Raw genomic sequence first — 23,453 nt, 5'->3', positions numbered from 1 at the left:
AAGACATGTGCATTGTAAATTTTATTGTTAATAAATTTTTTTATTATTATAAGTTCTTACTATCGTCAAAGAAGTCTGGTGGTGGGGGTAAGCTAGTCGAATGATCGATCGGATCCACATTTCCTCTTGCATGGTGTAAGTTACACCGTGATCTGTGTAACATGACACTGTTTGTATTTAGTCCAATTGTGGATGATATTATTAACTATGTAATCGTGTTAAATGCTTACGACATGCATAAAATTTAGAGTATGTGAAGTGAGCAAATTTCAGTTTCGTTCGAAAGCTCCGAAAAAACAAATGGTGTCCATGTGTCAAAGCATTTACATGGGATAGTACATGTTTCTTTTTCTATACTTGGTTGTGTATAGCACATTTTACAATTCGTACTATCTCGTCTGTAGTACAAATTGATGGAAGCTTGAGTGTATGTATGAAATTTTTATTTTGTAAACGAAATTTTCTTTAGGTTAGGTTACAACAATAAACTTTTCAGCATAGTATGCACTACTACTAGAAAATCTACTAAAGAAATAAAAAATACCAGGTGTAGATGCTACTAATGATATTTTGGATACCATTTGTGTATTTTAGTCAATAATTTTGATGGCCTTAGGAAGAGGTGTTTCTAGAATTAAACTTGGAAGCCAAGAGCTTACTTGTCATACAGAGACTGCTTTAAAAGTTGTAGAGATGATGTTACAGAATTATCGTTTTCATTTCAAGTTGTGTGAAAACGAAGATACTGGCGACAATACTTCTTACACTTTAGATTGTGTAGGTTGTAATTATCAAAGCAACAGTATGATTTAAACAATTGTATGTTTAATACAGAAATCAATACTATTTAAATAGAAAAAGTATATGTACATATATTGATATGTATGCTACATTCGTGTTTTTATTTATTTTTTTAAATAAATTATGCATTAAAAATTATATAATGTCTATTTCTCTGCTCCATTATCTCCAGTTATTTTTTTAACTTTTTTGTTTGAATTGATTGCTTTGTGGTTTGATAGTAGCATGAGAAATGAATTAAAATATTGTTAATTTGAGATTAATTCTTTGTAAGAAGCAGTCATTCTTGTTTTTGCCTAAAAAATGGTTCTATCGTCCGTAAGAATTCCGTTTCAAATACTTCGTCTGAAAATCGACTTACAGATGCTCTAAAAAAAGTTATTCGTTATTAAACATATTATTTATGAAACATTTCAGCAGTAACAGTAACGTTAACGTAAAAGTGACAATACCTAGCAGCCATTTTAATATCATTTTTGCGTTTTGGATTCATGTTTATAATATGTGCAATAATTGTTGCATAGTCTTCAGCCTCCTCAGCTAAAAATCCATTTTGCGATCCTGGTTGTGTTTCTATTATATCAGCTCTGCAATTATCAATAAAAATATTAAGAGTTTTATTTTCGTTTCATAGATTATTCGATTTTAATAAGACTTTTACCTTGGACCACCAGAATCATGAGCCACTACAATTAATCCTGCTGCCATACATTCAACAATACTGATGCCAAAATGCTCATTCCACATTGTATGTAATCCTATTGTTGCTTTTTGAAGTTCCGAGAGAAGCTCAGAGTATGGTATATTTAATTTAAATTCCACATTTTCATCCAGTGCAAAGTGTTTCGATAAATCTTGCATGTCTTTTACCCGCACTTCATCGTCCGCATTTCGACAAGAGCCAATAAGAATTAGTTGAATCTGATATTACATAATACTATATAAACATTTTTGTTGGAGATATTGAATCAAATTTTTATCAAACTTACTTTCTCCCAAATTTCTTCTTTAACGATCGACCTAAGTTCATACATTATTCTCAACATTAATGGGTGATTTTTTTCTGGTCGAAATTGTGCAACCGAAACTATACGAATCTTATCACATTTTTCATTGTCGCTGAGAAGTGGTAGTTCTGTTAAGTGCTTTACATCGCACGGCGGATAAATTCTATGAGTTTTTAACGGACACTTCCAAATCGCGTTAATATGCTCTTCGGTCCACGAAGAATTAACCATGATAATTTCTGCACACCTACCAACCCAACCATATATCTGAAACGATTATCATTAATCATAATATCGAATTGTAATTTTTTTTTTTAATTTTATTCTGCTTACAAATGCAAAAAATTTATAGTAAGCAATTTTGGCCGCCGATAAAAATGGATTTCTAGCTATAACTCGTCTATTATTATGTGAAACAACTCTTCTATAAATATGCCTGAGCATATCTGTTGAAATTGTTGGGTAGTGAGTATATGTTGCTACTCTACATCCGCCGATATATCTGAACAATGGATATGTAAAAGCATAACCCATGGTGTCAATGTAAATATCTGAAATAACATTTTACATACATGTTTTAATGATATATGCTGTATTTAATATTTAAAATAATTACAAAAGTTACATAAAAATTTATACCTGGCACATAACTATTTAAAGCTTCGATGCCCAACCAAACTGATCCTAAGCTTTGTCCTAAAAGGGTAAAATAAGGGTACATCGAAGCTTCTACCCATTTACGTCTATGTAAGTACACAAATTCAATTTTGTGTCTAGCTTTAAAATTAAATACTTTCTCTGTTTTATTGAGAATTTGTTCTGCATCAGCATCTAGGTCTCCTGTATAAACTATTATGTGTACATTGGAATATCTGTGAACAAATATTTAAACTTTTAATCCTCCGGCATTCCACAAATAGATAGAGTCAGGATTCTAAGGTTTAAAGATTGTAATATGTATATGCATTGTTAATTAGTGGATTTAATTAAACACTTTATACCTGGTTTGTATGGCACTGATCACAGCCCAAAGTACTCTTTCACCACCACCACCAGAATTACAATACGGATGGAAGATGCCTACTACTGTTTCTTTTCTTAATCTCTCTGCCCGCTTTTTAGAATACAGTTTTCTCCATGTTATTAATAAGATAGGCAAAGCAATCAACATACACAATATTTTACAAATAATTATTATTATCAACATGTTTAACCATGAAATTGCATGCACTCTGAAACAGTAAAGTCATTAAATGCATATAAATTATTTACAAGAAATGCTGTAGGATATAAAACTTTTTACTGATAGGTAGAAATCTTACGTGAAAATATCAAAATTCATGTCTTTGTTCTCAAAATTATTCTGGCACGTGTACTTGTGTACTTTTCTGTAAAATTTTATTTATCCAAATTAGTGTTACAAAGTTTCTAGATTTAATAAGCATTTAGATAAAGCTGTTGTAAAAACGAATTTATTTAAATTTTATTTTTATGTTTACGTTACTTTACACGCGCAGAAATCGAATTGATGATCGATACAGTTCAATAAATGATACGTTTAATTAAAATAGCACATACCGAACGACTATTTACAACATACGAGTCTCTAATCTCATTTATCGAATTATTTATTACATCAGCGAGAATAACAGCTGTTAAGAGCAGTGAATTTTTCTATCAAATCGTGTTCATAGCTGTCACGTTAAATTTTGATGGTTATTGGCGAGGAGCGTGTTAAAATTCATCCAATCTACGCGAAGCTCTAAAAGCTCCACATAATGTTACAGTCCGTTCACATGATATGGTTTTTTGGTTGTCGATAGTTCTACCACAGACAAGGTATACGAGTAGACTTTTCACCTAATGTATTCTTTCGGCCCGTTTCTCTGAGGCTCTTTCTTTCTAGAAATAGAAATCAATCTACCAAGGGCAGTATCGATTCGATCCGAAGATCTGCTGCATGGTTCAGCATCGCGTTGCGTCGCGTCTCTCATAATTTAGCTTCATCCCTTTTTAAACGAAATAATTGCTTGGTACAACTAAACTAGAAGATCGAAGGAACATTGCTTCCTTCTATCTCTCTAGTTTAGTAATCTAGTTTCTAAGTCTGTAAAAGGGAGATCGATGGAATTTTGATTCCATCTATCTCTCTTCGGGTCTCCACTCGCAGAAACCTCCACGTGGTGACACCGAGCTAATGGCTGTGAATTTAGAATTGTTTCTTGATATAATAAATGAATTTAGATTTATAGTTAGGTAGGTATTTGATTAATCATTATGTTAGGCAGGTTATTTTTATTTGGAGACAAATTCTTTTGAAAATTCTTTCTACTTTCTTCGTTGGTTGTGCATCTTTCTTTGGTTGCAGATTAAATAAAGATCGTGGTATCGTGGTATTTAGATCCTTAAAGAATAGTCATACAATGCCGAGAAAATTCGATTTACAATTGATATTTGTGTAAAATAATCTTTATACTTATATTAATAAAATATCAAAACCATAATCCATATTTTCAATGCTTTTTATTTACATTCTCCTTTACCTATCCCATTAATTCCTTAATTTTTATAAATTCTAACGTTAAAAATATTATTCGAATCTATTTAAGTTGTTCAACCATTTCTCTATACATTATTTAATGTAATTAATAAGTGATAAGCTTATTTGAATATTGCGCTAAAAAGTGACAAGATATAGTATCGCCATCTAACATCAGGGATGTCGTACTATCCGGAGTAGAACCCCCTCTCGCCCCCCACGATTTGGTGCAAGCGTATAGTATCGCCATCTAAGAACGGGTTTCGAACTAAAGGTGGAGTACAAATCCCCTCTCGCCCCCCACGATTTGGTGCAGTCGTATAGTATCGCCATCTAAGAACAGGATTCGAACTAAAAACGGAGTACAGCTACCCCCACTCCTCCTACTCTTAATACACACTACTTGCCTTGATTATTCATTAATAACTCCTTTTCTGGAATTGAAATGTCAACTTTTAGAATTGAAGAATGTAGCATAGACCCTTGGCAACATTCAAGGATAGTTTTTAGAACCATTCCGCCCGTAATTAAGACGTTATTAACGAATATCGGAAGTCGGAGCATTTACGGCTGTATCACTGCCTGCTTTAATCGATGAATTATCAACTTTTCAGCAATAGCAGACATATTTTGGCTATTAGAGAACCAAGTAGACATCTCTGGCAACATTCAAGGACCGATTTTGCTACGCTCCATGCTCTAATTAATTAGTTATTAGCGATAGATGCCTAAGGTGTCACGTTAACAAGTTCGAAAACGAGTGCCGACTTCCCGGTATTGACTAATAACTATTTAATAACGCATGGCATGGTCAGAATAGGTATCCTTGAATATTGTCAAGGATCTCAGCTATATTATTAAACTCTAAAAGTTCATGAATTAATCCCAGAAAAAGAGTAATTCGTTAATTATCGAGCAATAGTTCGTTAAAAGCCGTGATCTATCGCAATGGCGGTCGAATATCTATTGTGGTCCCGTCTAGCGGCAAAACAGCGTAGTATTTCTCGACAAACTTGGACGTGTTGCCGTAGATGGTGCCACAATAATGTATTCGCGCTCACTTCGGGCAGTTTTTTAGAATCGAGAAGTGGACGAGCGTCAGTTTGCTTTTTCGACTTTCCGAACCGTCAAACTCGCGTATCCGTGATCTGGCATAGTGTGCGAAAGTGGAATGGGAAGTTCTCGATGCACCTAGTGCCCGGTTCGATGACATTGTCGTAGGTTTCGATTTTGCTTCGCGTACCCTTGAGACTAACCAAACCTTAAAAGTTCGCGATGAAGTATGAAGCATCTCGGTGAAGTATGTAATTTGTATACCAGTGATTCAGTGCAGACGCGAACAGAAATTCATTGTCTTTCTGTTGCTTGCGTAACGTGCACGTACTTCGTTATCTCTTAAACTAATTGTTCCTTTTCTATTTGAAGAAACCCTTCTAAAGTTATGTGAAATTTACCAAACATAAAGTATCACAGTATTGTTGCAATTGCTGGTTCGACGATCCCCAACAAAACACTCGAAATAAACAGGGCTTTCGATCGCTATCTTTTTATGTACGTGCATTTCTTGTGTGACTGATTTGGAGCTAATCTAACCTCGATTCTTAATCGTGTGATTACTGAACGTGAAAATCGTGCAAGTGATGCATCCTCTTTCGATGCTGGATAGTGTTCGTGAAACAGTAAAAAGATCAAAATATAAGTTAAATTTTTCATTTTGATAAAAACATCTGGATTCGATCTGCAAGAGTCACTGGTACGTATTTTCTTCTTAGTCGTGACAGTTACATACACTCCGTGTCAATAAACATCACATTAGGAGATGAAATATTTTTTATAACAGAAAATCAAAAATATATACACATATATATATATTTTTTTTTATATATCATAAGTCATATGACTTGCATTGTTCTTGTAATCTATGGTACATATATGTATCTGTTTACTTTATTATTTTCTAGGAAAACATGGAGATGGTTAATGCCAAGGAACTTATAGAGGATGCACGTGAACTTGATAAAATAAATACAGGTATTTTAATACTTTTTTAATAGTATTTTATTGAAATTCCATTAAAATTTACTGTGTAATTTGTGTAAGATGTAAAACTCATGTTTAATTATTCATTTTTTAGGGCAAACTGATGGAGCAACAATAGCAGATGTTGAGCTGACATTTATAAAAGAAGGGTAAGTTCATATTAGCCATATCAATGCCAAGATTTATATTTTCTGTTTAATCAGAAGCTATGTATGCATTATCAATTGGTTTTCAATTTTCTAACTAACATCAAATATGTTTTTACTTCCTTAGATAGTTTTTTAACACATACTTGTTAATAGTATATTGTTAGAGAAATTTTCTAATACTATTAGAACATGTAAAAGGTATACTTTATTAAAAAAATGGGTACTATGCATATGCAAGACTATACAACAAAGGGTTAATCTGTTAATTTATATGACCAATATTTGTATTGAAAATTAATTAATACTGTTGGGATAGCAGTAATTGTACCTTTTTGGGGGAACATTTATTGTTGATAAAAATACAATAAAAGATAAAAAACACTTTATTATCAGCGGTTAAAATATCTCGTAAAGTGAGATTTTCTGGGATTATCTTTAAATAAAAATGTTGACATACCTCGCATTGAACGATTTAAGCGTTTCAATGTCGCCGCCATTATTATCACTTAATTTAAATTTTTCAGCTATTATTATCGAAGGAAGGTTGGAATAATTTTCCTGCGAAATTGTGTATTGTTGATTCATTATCAGTTTGTGCGCGCTCGAAGCTAGCGGAACAAAATACGTATATGAACCAAAAAATATAGGAATAATTTCTGCGAAGATAAATTTAGTCAAGATAAAAGCGTATTAATAAATACGATCGAATTCGAGAAATCAGTTATCGTATCGTTGTTTTGGAAATTGTGCGCCGATTGTTTGGAAAGAAGACAGATTAGAATAGAGGGACGTCACCGGAGCGATCGTGTTTCAAGATACATGTTAACTCATCGTAGCATTATTTTCTAATCAAACAGAGGGTGGATCGATTTTCGAAATACGATCTTCGCCGATCGATAGTTTGAATCAAGGGGTACCATACGGCGAACACGCTATCTCTGCTTTTACTTTCAGTGCAACACCGTCTTTGCTGTGACCAATTCGTGAAATCGTGTTCTTAATCCGGTGCCTTTTAAAAACAGGCTGCAAAGCGTGCAACCGTTCGAATACATTTACTGTGCGTTTAGAAACGTTGTAGAACGATATGACTGTAAACCCATTTCACTCCATAATGCAGAAAGTTCGGAATACCTGGAAATATAAGTTACTGAATTCTACTAATTACGTTTGGTAAGTTTTTTTACAATATCACGTAATGTTGCATACAGAATATTCGGCCAACTTGGGAAAAATTTTAATGGGAAATTCTAGAAGCCAAAATAAGACGAAGATCAAGAATATCAATTTCTTGATTGAGGATTCATTAAAAAGTTATTAACAAAATTAAATTAAAAAATTTCAAATCGTTCTGGAAAAATTATTTTCGCTTGCAGGGGTCAATTACAATCATTTTTGGTCATTACACATACCCCCGAAATCCTACGCATTTTCTAGAAAAAAATTAATTACTGAAAATATAAAGTCTGACCATAACTGTGTCACCCTGAAAATTGAAAAGTTTCAAATCATTCTGGAAAAAATATTTTTGGTTGGAGGGGTCAATTACAATCATTTTTGGTCATTACACATACCCCCGAAATCCTACGCACTTTCTAGAAAAAAATTAATTACTGAAAATCTAATATGAGGTCAGAAATGCTTCCTTGAAATTTCATGCCAATCTTTAAAACGCCATAACTCCTGAACGGATTGAAGGATTTTAATGTTTAAAAAAGCAAACTACGCGTATTTTGGTGGAGAATATGTACAAATCGAAAAATATTCGAAAAGTTGGTCCTTGACCCCGCAAAATGAGAAAATCCCCATAAAAATGGTTCAATTTTCAAACAGCCATAACTCCTACAATTGTGAGTATATTTTAATGAAACTTTTTTCTGAAGTAGAGCTCATGAGTACCTAGAAAAAAGTATTAGACAACTTTTCTGTAAGGCGTCAAACAAAATTACTAAAAATGAAAAATGAATTTTGAAGAAAAATCGACAGGGGGTAGGTGCCTAAATTTCGACGAAAAAAAAAATTTTTAATTAATTCTGAAAAAATTATTTTCGGATGCGGGGGTCAATTACAATCATTTTTGGTGAATAGACATACCCCCGAATTCCTACGCATTTTCGAGAAAAAAATTAATTACTGAAAATATACCGTGTGGCCGGGAATGTTTCTGTAACTTTTTAACGAAGCCTCAATCAACAAATTAGTATCCTTGATTTTCGTCTTATTTTGGTCTCTAGAATCTCCTATTAAAATGTTTCCCAGGGATGGCGGAGCACACTGTATACTAAATAAATTGAAAGTAGTCTGATTTATCTTACGTTTGAATTCATTTTGTCGGATATACATAACTGGAGCACACCTTTCTCCCTCGTTCACGTGATATTCAGCCAAGCCGTGTGTAGCGGTATCTGGTCCCGTCGAAACTCGCATTTTCTTCGTAACGTCTAACCGTTGAACGTGTTTCGTTATCGGGCGTCGCATACTACAAACTCGTTCTGCTATGGACACTTTCATTCGTTATCGACGATACTTTTATTCGAACCAAACCAAGTCTAGTGTCTTTGATTTGGGTCAGCTTATTGTTTCATGTTTTGAATAAATGTGGACTTGTCAAGAGGAATACGAGGAAGCAAGATAACCAACGATTTATTAAATTATCGTTGATTCGTGGTTCGAAGCAGTTCTATGCAATACGGACGCACGCGCTACAACAGTTAAATATCTGAATATAAAGTGCTCGTGAAATTCAATAGGTTGCGTTTAATCTCCATTGAAAGTAGAAAGCAGAAAATAATGTAATCGCGAATGACGGGAAAAGAAGAACAGATAAACACCCGTTGAAACGAGAGAGACGAAGAAATGTTTCTTCTATATTATGACCGGAAGATACAGTGATTAATAAAAGTTTCGAACAATAGTGGATGTGTCCATTTAACGTTACTACCAGAAGTAGCTTTCTTCCTCTATGCGTGCCTTTTGTGAAAGTGTTAGCAAATGGCAGCCATTTTCAAGGTCCAGGCTTTGGAAAGGAGAGTAAGCGATTCGATGGATCCAACCCAGTGATTTTCAAGTGGCGAAGTATCGAGGTGTGACGTGAGTTTACAATCAAGTATTGCTACTACAATTGCAGTAAAACAAACAGATATCGTTGGAAAAGTATCATTTGCATATCTTAACACTACGGAAGAAGACAAATTAAGAAGAGGACCGTTGTCTGCCAATTTTTACAAGAGTTTCAGTCTGATAGAAGTTCCTTAAGTGTTTTTCGATCCATATACAGGGTATTCGGCCAACCCTGGGAAAAATTTTAATGGGGGATTCTAGAGGCCAAAATAAGACGAAAATCAAGAATACCAATTTCTTGATCGAGTCTTCGTTAAAAAGTTATTAACGTTTGAAGTTTCGCCAGTACTGAATTTTTTTCTAGAAAGTGGGTAGGATTTCGGAGATATGTCTAATGACCAAAAATGATTATAATTGACCCCTGTAACTAAAAGTAATTTTTTTGAAACGATTTGAAATTTTTTAATTTTGTCGAAAAGTTTCACACCTTCTCGAATTTTTTTCTAGAAAGTGGGTAGGATTTCGGAGATATGTCTAATGACCAAAAATGATTGTAATTGACCCCTGTAACTAAAAGTAATTTTTTTAAAACGATTTGAAATTTTTTAATTTTGTCGAAAAGTTTCACACCTTCTCGAATTTTTTTCTAGAAAGTGGGTAGGATTTCGGAGATATGTCTAATGACCAAAAATGATTGTAATTGACCCCTGTAACTAAAAGTAATTTTTTTAAAACGATTTGAAATTTTTTAATTTTGTTGAAAAGTTTCACATCTTCTCGAATTTTTTTCTCCAAAGGGGGTGGGATTTCGAGGGTAAATCTATTGACCAAAAATGATTGGAATTGACCCCTGTAATTAAAAGTAATTTTTTTAAAACGATTTGAAATTTTTTAATTTAATTGTTAATAACTTTTAAACGAGGCCTCTGTCAAGAAATTGATATTCTTGATTTTCGTCTTATTTTGGCCTCTAGAATCTCCCATTAAAATTTTTCCCAGGGTTGGCCGAACACCCTATATACATATATCCTACATAGTTTTATACATTTAATTAAAGCCTTGCATTGAACAGGAGACTATTGTTCTTAATTGTGTCGCAGTACGAGACGAGTGCAACTTTATTTCCGCAACATTAAAACGTTTGAGCAAATAAGAAACAGCAGGGGCAAACGCTGTATGTAGTTCGTTCCGTCGACCGTACAGTGCAAAAGGGACGACAAACCGAGAACAGCCGTTCTCGTTTTACTTCGAGTGATTCGTTAACGATCTTGAATCCTTCGAGATTTCCGTCGGCTGTGCAACGTGTCCGAATCATTCTCGTGTCGCCGGTTACACGATAACGAGCAATCGATGCCGGAAAGTTTCCAAAGGATCAAGAAGAATGAATCGAACCAGAATGGCGGGACTCGCTGTGCCTTCGGTGCATCGAGGAAAATCCGTGCGACGTATTTCGCTTAATTTTCGAGGAGGATCTTTCTCTTGGTTGCGTGCTCGCGAACACACAGCGAACGAAGGCATGAAACTACTGATCGGGTCAGTACTTTTATCGTACTTACGATATCCGAAACCTTTTAATTAAGTATTTTATAAATATTCATGTATTAGCTCTACGTATCATATTATAGCGTCGTAATTATTAAAGAAAATATCTTTCGTTACAAACTATTTACTGAATTTTAGTCGATCGACTACCAGCTGCAATTGTAACGCGCGTAACCGCGTTATAAATCAACGGATGTTGACGAAACTGATGTTGATTAATAGCTTAAGCGCTCGATCAAATACCAGTGGAAATTTCATTTGCCTCGCCGGTGCATTAAAATAATTCGAACGATCCGAAAATGTGAACAATATTTGAACAATTCGATTGCGAACGACTGTCAACAGTGATGCGAATTAATTTCGATTAATCGGATCGAACGGAGTTGAAAATTGGTGCGTTCTTATTCGACAATAATGAAGGTTTTTAAAGGGAAAGAATAATCAGGAATAAATGATCTAGCAAGAGGATATAGCGAACGGATCTATGCATGTAAATCCGCGTAGCTTTATCGAGGAATGCGTCGTGGGCAGAAAGTGTAACGATGCGTTTTCCTTTCTAAACCATCGTTTTTCTGTTATTTTCACGAGATGTTTACTTTTCGAGCGCTCGATCGGATCTGGAAGCGATCGAGAAGCGGAGGCGCGCGAGAAACGCCGTGTGCAACTATATTATACGTATAGAATCGGTTAGTCCTTATGAGTGCCGTGAGCAAAAAGACGCGAGAGCACGGACCACACGATTACATGAGTTATCAGTCGGTCGGTGATATCAAATCGAGCGGAGCACCACGCGGTTTTACGTTTCTGGTGTTCGCCCTTCAAACAACTCCTTTGTCTTTGTCGGTCTGGTGACCGAGAAGTCGGTGCCTCGAGTTCAACGAACACGTGTTCCTCTGTCCCGAACCTTTGCATCCTTCAGCCACCGCGATCGACGGAAGAACTTTGTCGAGCTATCGTCCATAAACTCTACCACTGTACCGCGACGTGCTCGAATTAATAAACTTATTCCACGTCGCAGATAACAACGATGTAATATCCCGTTTTATAAACATTTATCGGAACAATATAATCTCTGTAGTCTATCGTTCGCGAACGTTCGTTCTTCTTGATGTACATAACCGTATTACTTGCCGCCGGTTTCTATTAACGGGTCGTGACACTTATCAATCTCTAGGCGATCGTGGAAAATTCGAAATCGCGATCGAGTCGCTTTAGAGCGCGTTATTTTTCATTGAAAATGGACGAGGATAGGCGACCCCTGATCGATGGAACTTACGGTACGATGGATATTCTCTGGTAAGCTTCAAGGATTCACCGGATCGTCCTTCCACCCGCTATAAATGTTTTCTATATCTCTTCGTTATTTAACATCCGGGTAATCTAAAACATCGGAGCAAGTAATTCCGTTCTATCGAGTATTTGTGACAAAGTGTAAGCGTAAGTACACTGTATCAGGACACTTATAAAATAGAATATCATTTAAATGACCAACGCCACTTTTTTATTTGCTTTGAGATCGTCGATATTAGTTGGAATAAACTAGAAACTTAGCAAGATCTTGGTGGCCAGTTAACAGCTGCATTTCTCGAAGTAATCTTATCATTGAACTTCGATCTCAATGGAGCGATAGTTTCAACGGAAGCATCTAGTAAAAAAACGTTTCACAGAAAACTTTATTACGTTTGGGAAACGTAATGGCTATTATTATACGCATGTGTAATGATAAAAATGTTTCCTCTTTAAGGATATGTGTTTCGATCCGAAATATTTGTACGGATAAAATAAAATCGTGTTGTTTAACGTTTAGCTGATCGAATAACCGACGTAGGAGGAAACGAACGCACTTCCGCGATCGTGCTTTGGTATTCGTATCGTAGCGTGGTTTCGAAGCTAAACGTTAACCGATAACGAGCAATTGTTTTCCTTTACGTATGTAAAATTACTGATAAATGATTCATATGCACGAGGCCCTTATCTGCGACACGATACTCGATGGTGGATAACGTATACCATTCTCGATTGCAAATTTAAAGGGTAAAGTTTTACCAACGAGATAAAATTTATTTAAATTAACGAAAGTTCGTTTGTTTTTATATAGCCGCGTAATAAATATAGACGTATTTCCATTATTTACGAATTTTTTATGAAACATTGTCAAGGACAACAAAGAAAAATTGAGTTGAAAGAATAACGAAAAATATCGTCGTGAATTGTTTAGGGGTGGCGACGACGACGATGATTACGAGGGTACGACGCACCTGGTCCGCGTTCCACGAACACAGGACAATGATTCCTCGAATCCCGTTTCCACGGTGAAGATTAATATCGAGGGTATGAGTTGCCAAAGCTGCGTGAAGAACATCGAAGGAACCATAGGCAGCCGATCGGAGATCGTAAATATCAAGGTCGTTCTAGAAGAGAGGATCGGTTACATCGAGTACAGAGCAAACGAGATCACGGTCGCCGAATTAATCGAAGCCATAGAGGACATGGGATTCGTGGCTTCTTTGCACCAGGATGATAGCAGCCGTGACGACGGCAAACGGAACAGTTCTCCGTTAGAATGCACCATCGGTACTTGCAGCATACACGTCGATGGAATGACTTGCGCGTCTTGCGTGAAAAGCATTACAGGTGAAACTCAATCCTAAACCCTGTTCGTACGGTTGTAATTTTTCAACGTAAAAAATTGTGCACCTTTTCTCTTTGTCACAGGCGTTTTGTCGGAGAAGCCAGAGATAAGAAAAGTAAACGTCAGCTTGGAGAACAAGGAAGCTATAGTTTCTTACAATACTAACGAAATAACGGCTGAACAAATAGCACGGTGCATCGAAGAGATCGGTTTCGATGCATTCGTCAAGGAAGTGAATGGCAAAGTTCTCGAGACAGCGGTGACGATCGTATCCAAAAATAATAATGTCAAATACGGGGAAGTTTCGTTGCAGCTGAATGGTGCCGGCGACATTAATGTTCACGATAAAGTAGTAAAATGTTTCCTGCACATTACGGTGAGTAAAGAATGACTTGCGTTAATCGTAACGTACAACGCTTTAAGCTATCATTAATTCTGATCATTTTCCAAAGGGGATGACCTGCGCTTCCTGTGTTGCTGCCATAGAAAAGCACTGTAAAAAGTTGTACGGCGTAAACAATATTTTGGTGGCGTTGATGGCCGCCAAGGCAGAGGTCACGTTCGACCCAGAGAAAATAAGAGCAGCCGACATTGCCTCCAGCATATCTGAATTGGGCTTCCCTACTACTTTGATCGAGGAACCGGGGACTGGCGAAGGAGAGACTGAATTAAAAGTAAGTAAGCCCTTTGTCGACAGCGAATTCTAGCAGGCGACTTTCGTATAACGATTTTATTTTACGGCTTGTAATCCCGTGGGCTTAGATCACAGGTATGACGTGCACGTCTTGCGTAAATAAGATAGAATCGACCGTAAAAAAGCTGCCCGGCGTTCATTCGGCTGTAGTTGCGCTGGCAACTCAACGTGGTAAATTCAAATACGACGTGGAGAAAATCGGCGTCAGAGACATTATCGAATGCATCAATAAGTTGGGTTTCACGGCGACGTTGTTTAGCAATAGGGATAAAGAAAACAGGGACTATTTGGATCAGAAGTAAGCACTAAATGCTTTGTTCGTATTAAAAGTAGGACAGTAAGACGTGTAGCATCTACATATCCCATTTTTTATTTTCATAGAGAAGAAATAAACAAATGGCGAACAGCGTTTTTAGTGTCTCTAATTTTTGGCATACCGTGTATGTTAGCCATGACGTACTTTATGGTCGTTATGTCCGCCGGTGAAAAATCACACAAGGACATGTGTTGCGTGATACCTGGTCTTTCATGGGAGAACTTAATTCTTTTTATATTTTCTACGCCTGTACAGGTAATTATAAATACTGTCTCGTGAACGTAATTGGTAATCGTTTGTTGATTCGAACGATATTTATAGTTTTTCGGCGGCTGGCATTTTTACGTTCAAGCTTACAAAGCTTTGAAACACGGTACAACCAACATGGATGTTTTAATTTCTATGACCACCACGATATCTTATTTGTATTCGGTTGCCGTACTTACAGCGGCCATGGTAATGCAAGAATCCTTTAGCCCTCAGACATTTTTTGATACTCCTCCGATGTTGTTAGTGTTTATCAGTTTAGGAAGATGGTTGGAGCACGTTGCCAAGGTTGGAATATTTATCTACGAGTACTATTTGGAACGTGACTGGTGTCTTATTAAATAATCAATCTTTCCAGGGCAAAACTTCGGAAGCCTTGTCAAAGTTATTGTCGCTAAAGGCAACGGATGCAGTTTTAGTTACCTTAGGTCCGAACAATGAAATATTGTCCGAACGTTTGATCAGTATAGATCTGGTGCAACGAGGAGACATATTGAAGGTAGTGCAAGGTGCCAAAGTTCCCGTTGACGGTAGAGTCTTGTCAGGACACTCCACGTGCGACGAAAGTCTAATAACGGGAGAAAGTATGCCCGTACCAAAGAAGAAGGGATCGATCGTGATCGGCGGTTCGATAAATCAAAATGGTCCACTTATGATTACTGCTACACATACAGGAGAGCACACGACATTAGCACAAATCGTTCGATTAGTAGAAGAAGCACAAACGAATAAAGCGCCTATTCAGCATTTGGCCGACAAAATAGCGGGTTACTTTATTCCTCTCGTTATAGCTGTTTCTATAGTGACTTTAATCGTTTGGATAATAGTTGGATATTTAAATATAGATCAATTGCCGATTACGCACAACGATTATATTAATAAACACAGCATGAACAGGGAGGAGACCATATTCCAGTATGCTTTTCAAAACGCTCTCTCTGTATTAGCGATAGCCTGTCCGTGCGCATTAGGGTTGGCCACGCCAACGGCTGTTATGGTTGGTACCGGAATTGGTGCACTGAACGGTATTTTGATCAAAGGTGCTGAACCGTTAGAAAATGCACACAAAGTTAAGTGCATTGTATTTGACAAGACTGGAACGATAACTCACGGTATGCCAATGGTAACAAAAATAAGTTTGTTCGTAAATGAAAGAGTCTGCTCATTAGCAAAATTATTAGTTATCATTTGTACGGCTGAAACGAATAGCGAGCATCCAATCGCGTCCGGTAAGTTTTAATGGTTAAACAATATCGTGTTTCGCATAGTTTTTAATAACTTGTTTTTTTTCTCCAAGCAATTGTTCGTTACGTAAAGGAAACGATTGACTCCGAAGCAACCGGAAAGTGTTCCAACTTTCAGGCGGTCGCCGGTTGTGGTCTCAAGTGCAAAGTGTCGCACATTTCTGCTACTTTGAACGATGCTTTAAAATCTGAAAAGATCGTCAACTATGTGAATCAGGCAAAAACATTGTCTTCCGGCACGTATAATTTAAACAATGTGCCTATCGACGTCTTGTCGATCCCGAGCGTGAGTCAAGAAAGACAGAATTTAAATCTAGAATTATTGTTGAGTCCCGATTTCCACGGTGACCAAACTAGTCTCGACGATGTGTACGAAATATGCATCGGTAACAGGGAATGGATGCGAAGAAACGCAGTAAATATATCGCAAGAGGTAGAAGCGAGAATGACTAGCGAGGAAGATTTAGGTCGTACTACGGTCTTAGCAGCAATAAATAATGTATTAGTGGCTATGATCAGTGTAGCTGATACGGTCAAGCCAGAAGCCCATCTGGCAGTTTATACTTTAAAAAAGATGGGTTTAGAAGTAATTCTTTTAACAGGTGATAATAGGAAGACTGCCGCCTCTATTGCCAGACAGGTAAACAGCTATTGGATTACTTTTGGTTGAAAATCTGTAGTAGAGATTGTAGATATGTACTTCTATATATTGTACAGGTTGGTATTACCAGAGTGTTTGCAGAAGTATTACCTTCGCACAAAGTTGCAAAAATTCAGCGCTTACAAAGCCAGGGCTTAAGAGTCGCAATGGTAGGAGATGGTGTCAACGACAGCCCTGCTCTTGCCCAATCGGATGTTGGTATCGCGATCTCTTCTGGCACGGACGTTGCTGTGGAAGCTGCCCATGTAGTTCTCATGCGTGTAGGTTGAGACAAATACTTCTCTCATTTAAGCAGTCTGCTTTGAAATGTTAAATTTAATACTCAACAATAATTCCTTTAGAACGATCTTCTGGACGTTATTGCGTGTCTGGACCTGTCTAGGAAAACAGTTCGTCGAATAAGACTGAATTTTTTATTTGCCAGTGTTTATAATCTACTAGGTATTCCTATTGCTGCTGGAATATTCAGTTCTTTTGGATTCTTTTTACAACCGTGGATGTCGTCGGCGGCAATGGCTTTAAGTTCGGTCTCTGTAGTTGGAAGTTCTTTATTGTTAAAATTGTAAGTATCGAAAGAGCGGTGTTAGCGCGATTGGTATTATATTCTGGTATTTGTACAGATATCGTAAACCAACAAAGGCTACTTTAGAAACTCCAGAGTATTTAACAGCCATGCACGCTCATTCCACAGCAAGAATGATCGATTTAGACACGATATCCCTTCATCGTGGTTTGGATGATTCTGTAATACCAATTATGCATAGATCTACCTCGACGCTGTCCAGGTACGCTCAAACGACTACAATGTTTTCAAAATATGTACGGAATTGTAATAATCCTACTGCTTGATGGAATTACAGTACAATTATCGTAACACCAAAAGGCGTTGTTATCTCCTTAATTGTAACATACTAACATCCAAGTTTTAGCTTTGTTTGATCTTTCGCGCTTGTTGTTTATAATTTACATTATCGATATTGTATTATACTAACATGGATATTACAAATTGTTGATTTGACTAATTAACAATAGTACGTAATACTACTAACTCAGTTGTAATCTGGTTAGCGGTTTAAATAACTCTTTCTTTGTTGCATCGGAATTTAGGTCATCTTGCAAGCGAATAAAATAACTCGTGAATTTAAAGCAGCTTTTACTATATGCGACATTTATTTCGATTTTAACGAACAAAAGTTTATCGTAACTTAAAACATAATATAAGACTGAACAGAATATTTTAATAGAAGGAAGAGCAGTTTTGGAAAATAATACATTTTTTAAAGAATTGTAGATAATTTATAGGAACAATTGCTACAAAAATATTTTTAATCTTAACAAAACAAATTGTAAATATTGTATCAAATGTAAAATAGTTGATGTAATGTTAGAGAAGGAATATTCGTTATTGTTAATTATCGTCGTATGTCTATTTCAATTATTGTACAAAGAAATTTTGTAAATAAATACTTACACTTTTTCAATAGACATGTTACCTGCTAGACACGTGACCCGATCCTGAAGATTTGCTCATCGTTTGGTTTTTGGTTTGTACATTTTTTTTGCACGTATTTGCAATACCTGTTTTCTGTATTATACATGTATGTAATTTGTATGTTAATAATCTTAATTTTTTCGAAGGTTTATAATGTTAAAGCAATGTTTCAGGAAGCACCACTTGTAAATCTTCCTTTTCCTTAAAAGAGAAATGTTTCGTAATTATAGTTTCTTCTTATCTATGCTACTTTGACAATTTGCCTGCTTCTATTTGCTTTCAGCAAGTAGTATTGACGTATGAAGTAGGTTGTAACTAACTTAGCTACTGGGATGGTTTATGTTTAATATGATATGTATGAGCATATGTTGACTTTCTCTACTGCTTTTTACAAATATTTGGTACATAGGTATTTGAATTGTTAGATGATACTGCAATGGTTACTTATTAATAATACTATATCTAATATTATGAATTGAAAACAAACTCATTTAAAGGTTAAACAAGGTAATATGTGTTTCGATATATATCGATGTTTTAATATTTCTCGAAGTAGTTTAACAGTATCTTTGTATTACAAAATTTAATTACAGGCTATTCAGAAGATCTAAAGACGATGTGGAGGGTCGACTACTCGGTGATGATGTAGACGAAATTGATCCAGTAACGGATTTCTCTGGCTATCGCAAAAACGTAAAGGATCATACAAACGTAATACAACCCTTAAATACATCATACAAAACGTAGAATCCTTTAGAACTTGTAAGAATGTCTTTCATAATATATTTCACTCGCATATATATGTTTTGCCACTGACGTAATGATTTTACATTTTACGAATATTCCATTTTTTGCCAGGAATTAATTTTTCATAATTAATCGAGTCTGCAATTTTTAACTGAGAATCAATGTTACGAAAAAAATCAAGGTGAATGTTGAAAAGAATTATAATGGTGCTTTTATTATAATTTGCATTATTTCTTTTACATAAACTACAATAATAGTATTGTGATATTTATATCTTTTATTTAATTGAAATGGAATTATTGACACTTGTATATTTTACTGTATGTTTTGTACTTAATGCATTTTATATACAAAATGCAATTATTATTTCACAAAGAAAATATTATGAGACACAGAAAGTATTATGGAAGGTGATATATAGGTAAAAAGTTTACAGGGACCATGTTTCAATTCATGTTCATATAAAAGACTTAATTAATTAATAAATATAATTTATTAAAAAAATATATATAATTTATTTGTTGTAAGTATCAATTTTCCATAGCTTGTTTAAATTATAGTTAAGATTTTTAAATATAATACATACCATTTATAACTGAAAACAATAGACTGTAACAAAATAATTAAAGTAATCAAATTCGGTTATACTTTTTACCTATTATAAATATCCTTAAAACATAAACTAGTATGTTGTACATGCTACAGCAATTAAATATTTTTGAACTTTCACAGGAGAAAATATAATATTTGTGTATATACTTATATTGCTTGTGCCACATCTTTAACATATATTAATGTATAGTAAATATTTTATATAATATATAATATATATGATGATTTTGTTATAAGCAATTTAGTATTATATTTTTATAAAACCTTTAAAAAAAATACTTATAACAAAAGTATAAAATTTGACATAGATTTAAATCACAAGTTTTGAATAGTGTCTTAGATATATTAATTGATGACAGCATATGATGGAACTCAATTCGCTTGTGGAAGATAATTTTCAGATATAGCAGTTGTATTGGAGGAGTAAGTATTAATATCTTGTTGAACATTAATGTTATTATTGTTAGCAGCATACACCAAGTGCTCATTATTTACGAAAGGATACACATTTCTATGAATGTGTGAATTGAACATATCTTCTTCTGAATAATTTTTCACATTATCATAGAATTTCAAGTTACTGACTTGAGGAACTGAAATCGATTGTTCACTCTTCCATGATTCATAGTTGCAATTTCTGTTTATCAAGGATGTATTTTTATCCCACTCTTTTAAATGAAAATCGTAAATATTTGAATTTAACAATAAATCTTTATATGGGGCTGCACAGTGTATATCACTTTGCTTTGTAATTTCATTGTTGTTCTGTAAATTTTCATATTGTAAAGTCGAATCAGATACACTCAAAATTAAATTTTTATTTGTATATCCTATATTCTGATGTCCCTCCAAATGACTATTATATCCATTAATTAAATTGGGTGAAAAAAATTCTCCTTCCATGTTAGAAACCTTATGAAAATTTAAATCTAATTCTGATTGATCAATATTTTGTATGTCTGTGAATACACTTCTGTCATTACATGTTTGTATATTATGGTTTATTGGTGTATAATTATAATCAGAAACAAATGTAGGATTTCTTTCAACATAAAGGTATTTATTACCACTTCTATCATCCATGTTATTTTTCCATTGATTTATTTGAGGTTTCCATGTCTCTTGCTTCAAAGTCTGCTGTACATTTTTGTACATGCTTAAGTTGTCCTTTGTATATTGACTTTCACTGTCAGAATCAAGATATAAATTTCTGAATATATCTTGGCTGCTTCTACATTCTGGTCTTTGTACATTAGGAATGGTCGTATACTGTGTTTTATTGTAAAGAAAATCACTCTCTTTAATTGTATCAAACATATTATTCAAAAGAGTTGGAAAAGGTGGTAAATTCTCATTAGTTCTGTAATGTCCATCTAATTTATATTTCATGAATAATAATTTTAATTCATCCTTTGTAAGCATTGGTTGTTCTAAAGGTTGTTGTAAAATCTGATTTAATTTTTGAATTTGATGCTTACACATTTCTTCTTTACTTTCTAACTGCTTGTTTGAAAGAATCTTATGAAGTTTTGTTGCTTTGTTTTGTTTTATATTTTTTTTCAAACTTGCCTTCTTCTTATGCTGTAATAAGCCGCATGATTGTTTTCTTTTCATATTCTGAAAATGCATATTACATTAATCATTAGGCTTAGTCTGTTTAATAATGGAACTTTTCAAAATATTATCTTACCACGTTTGTAGTCCTCTTTGTTACATTAATAATTTTATCAGTCTTGACCTTTGATGTTAACTTTAATACTTTCTTTTCTTTAACCATTCTAATGTCTAAATAGGAAAGAACGTTTATAATGAAATAAACAATAATATTCAGTTTATTACATTAACTTACGAATAATGAATTTCTGAATTTAGATTAACTATCGAAATATTACGATTTACGAATGTTTTATGTAAACAAAGGAAATGGAAAAATTTAATATTCAAAATATGTTGCATATGCAGTATCTGTGTAATTTACGAAACGTGTAATGAATATATTCTTCCTAACATTTTTTGTTTAAGACAAAACTTTGTTTCTTAAAAACTGACTTACTTTCTGTCATTTGGAATTTTAAGACGTCACACGTGGGATGTACGATATTAAATAGATAATCGTCAGATTAATGTATCTGTGATTTTAAGAGATCGTTACGATTCTTTTATTCATTTACGGAGATAAAATTTGTTATAAATGGTTATTGTTTTTCTAGATCGTTTCGAATACGTTGAAATTTTGATATTTCGTGCTATATAGTTTCCAAAATTTTACCAGTTCGATGGAATTCAGTAACAACGATATTCTTTTGTTTCCTATTATTTTCGTTCTAGTGAGTTGATCATCATAATTTTTTTCGAATATTGTTGCAACTTTAATAAAGTAAATTTGACTTTATCGTTAAAAACGTGAATGAAAGAAAGAATGAAACGACTATGTTCTCTATAAACTAAAAAATCTTTTTGCAAACAAACGTTATAATTGAAAATAAATGGAATCAAGTATTTATAAGATATTCCTTTTATTTTGTAGAAAGAATAAGTAGGGAATAATTTCGTCTAAATCATATAAAACAATGTAATTTCAGTTTCTTTATTTAAATTGACAAAATTGCATGCATAATACAAAAACTTAAAATATACATATAGGTTGTGGAGGGATTGTATAAAATATTGTAATTTTATTTGTAACAATTGAGACACTTGTTTCGTTCTTCATAATCATACCTGGAATTAAATGAACAGAAATAAAACCATAATACTTTAAGGTACTGAAACAACATAAACATGTTAAGATCATAACTTACACAGGCAATGAACAGTTTTGACAAAATAATTGTGTGCAACCAGTGCATTCAAACAGGCAATAATTACACAAGACTTGATCACAGTAAGAACATTTATTAAACATAGTTTGGTCTATTACTCTACTACAATCACAAAGATCATACTTGGGTCGATCATCCTTAAAAGAACATGTAAAATACAAGTTATTAATTTTACATTGTTACAAAATTCATACACAGAATAAAATAAGCAATGTTTAAGAATTGGAAACATTATTATGGGGATGTAATTTAAGCGAAGTATATACTGTTAATAAAAAAATAACTTACTTTTATAGCTTCATTTGTTTTCAATAATTCTAACTTACTGTTCAGTACCATTTGTTTCGAATTACGTCCTTGCTTGATTTTGCAAGAGGACGATGCTTTCGGTGAAAGTATATCGAGATTCATGTCCATAGATTCGTTCAATTTGCGCGATAATGATTTGACACCGTCTTTTAATAACTCCATTGTTCTACCTGCATGGAAACAAATAAGTTCAATAAGAAAGTTCGCTTCGCTTATTTTTATAACCTTTGTACCGTAAACAGTTTTCATTCGTTCCTCTCGGCAAACACCGTTGTCAACTTGTTTTTGACCTACATGTATCTTTAGTTGGGGTGGTAAATCGTCTTCGAACATACACGGCCGTTTTGGCATTCTTTAACGATGTAATTATTAATAGATCTATTCCACGTAAACTAACAATTTCGCGACATTATCAACCGACGTGTTCAGTATAACCATGCGTATGTTTTCATATTTAAATACTCATTACTCTATAACGTACGTCGAAGATACAGTGGCTCGAAGTAAAACTAGCACACTTAC

At 34.4% G+C, this 23,453-nt stretch overlaps 4 protein-coding genes across 8 annotated transcripts; 1 reads left to right on the top strand and 3 right to left on the bottom strand.

The window, feature by feature from the left end:
• Positions 1-805: 805 nt before the first annotated feature.
• Alg11 (ALG11 alpha-1,2-mannosyltransferase) lies at positions 806-3,645 on the bottom strand. Its single transcript, XM_076762603.1, has 9 exons — positions 3,387-3,645; positions 3,131-3,196; positions 2,810-3,040; positions 2,448-2,680; positions 2,142-2,359; positions 1,791-2,075; positions 1,463-1,722; positions 1,254-1,388; positions 806-1,169 (listed from the first exon to the last, which is right to left on the bottom strand). The coding sequence occupies exons 2-9, from the start codon at positions 3,148-3,150 to the stop codon at positions 1,082-1,084; spliced, it is 1,470 nt and encodes a 489-aa protein (XP_076618718.1). The 5' UTR covers positions 3,151-3,196; positions 3,387-3,645; the 3' UTR covers positions 806-1,081.
• A 1,818-nt stretch (positions 3,646-5,463) lies between these two features.
• Atp7 (copper-transporting ATPase 1) lies at positions 5,464-19,978 on the top strand. Of its 5 annotated transcripts, none has more exons than XM_076762594.1 (15): positions 5,464-6,100; positions 6,309-6,378; positions 6,482-6,536; positions 13,354-13,769; positions 13,851-14,143; positions 14,220-14,441; positions 14,530-14,759; positions 14,843-15,032; positions 15,099-15,332; positions 15,403-16,273; positions 16,342-16,928; positions 17,006-17,209; positions 17,291-17,511; positions 17,570-17,734; positions 19,035-19,978. In XM_076762594.1, the coding sequence occupies exons 2-15, from the start codon at positions 6,315-6,317 to the stop codon at positions 19,186-19,188; spliced, it is 3,906 nt and encodes a 1,301-aa protein (XP_076618709.1). In that variant the 5' UTR covers positions 5,464-6,100; positions 6,309-6,314; the 3' UTR covers positions 19,189-19,978. The 5 variants fall into 5 exon arrangements, with proteins under 5 accessions (XP_076618709.1, XP_076618710.1, XP_076618708.1 ...); XM_076762592.1 differs by lacking the exons at positions 5,464-6,100; positions 6,309-6,378; positions 6,482-6,536 and adding exons at positions 7,626-7,706; positions 9,284-9,623; positions 10,666-11,126; XM_076762593.1 differs by lacking the exons at positions 5,464-6,100; positions 6,309-6,378; positions 6,482-6,536 and adding exons at positions 7,617-7,706; positions 10,666-11,126.
• A 194-nt stretch (positions 19,979-20,172) lies between these two features.
• LOC143340628 (uncharacterized) lies at positions 20,173-21,586 on the bottom strand. Its single transcript, XM_076762807.1, has 2 exons — positions 21,491-21,586; positions 20,173-21,417 (listed from the first exon to the last, which is right to left on the bottom strand). Exons 1-2 carry the CDS (start codon positions 21,575-21,577, stop codon positions 20,173-20,175), a joined length of 1,332 nt encoding a protein of 443 aa, XP_076618922.1. The 5' UTR covers positions 21,578-21,586.
• A 776-nt stretch (positions 21,587-22,362) lies between these two features.
• LOC143340717 (apoptosis regulatory protein Siva) lies at positions 22,363-23,386 on the bottom strand. Its single transcript, XM_076762962.1, has 4 exons — positions 23,165-23,386; positions 22,911-23,101; positions 22,602-22,759; positions 22,363-22,521 (listed from the first exon to the last, which is right to left on the bottom strand). Exons 1-4 carry the CDS (start codon positions 23,280-23,282, stop codon positions 22,476-22,478), a joined length of 513 nt encoding a protein of 170 aa, XP_076619077.1. The 5' UTR covers positions 23,283-23,386; the 3' UTR covers positions 22,363-22,475.
• Positions 23,387-23,453: the final 67 nt, after the last annotated feature.

Source organism: Colletes latitarsis, chromosome 3 (assembly GCF_051014445.1).
Source record: "Colletes latitarsis isolate SP2378_abdomen chromosome 3, iyColLati1, whole genome shotgun sequence".
Taxonomy (NCBI): domain Eukaryota; kingdom Metazoa; phylum Arthropoda; class Insecta; order Hymenoptera; family Colletidae; genus Colletes; species Colletes latitarsis.
Note: the sequence above shows the minus strand (reverse complement) of the source record. Positions and strands in the feature narration are given on the sequence as shown.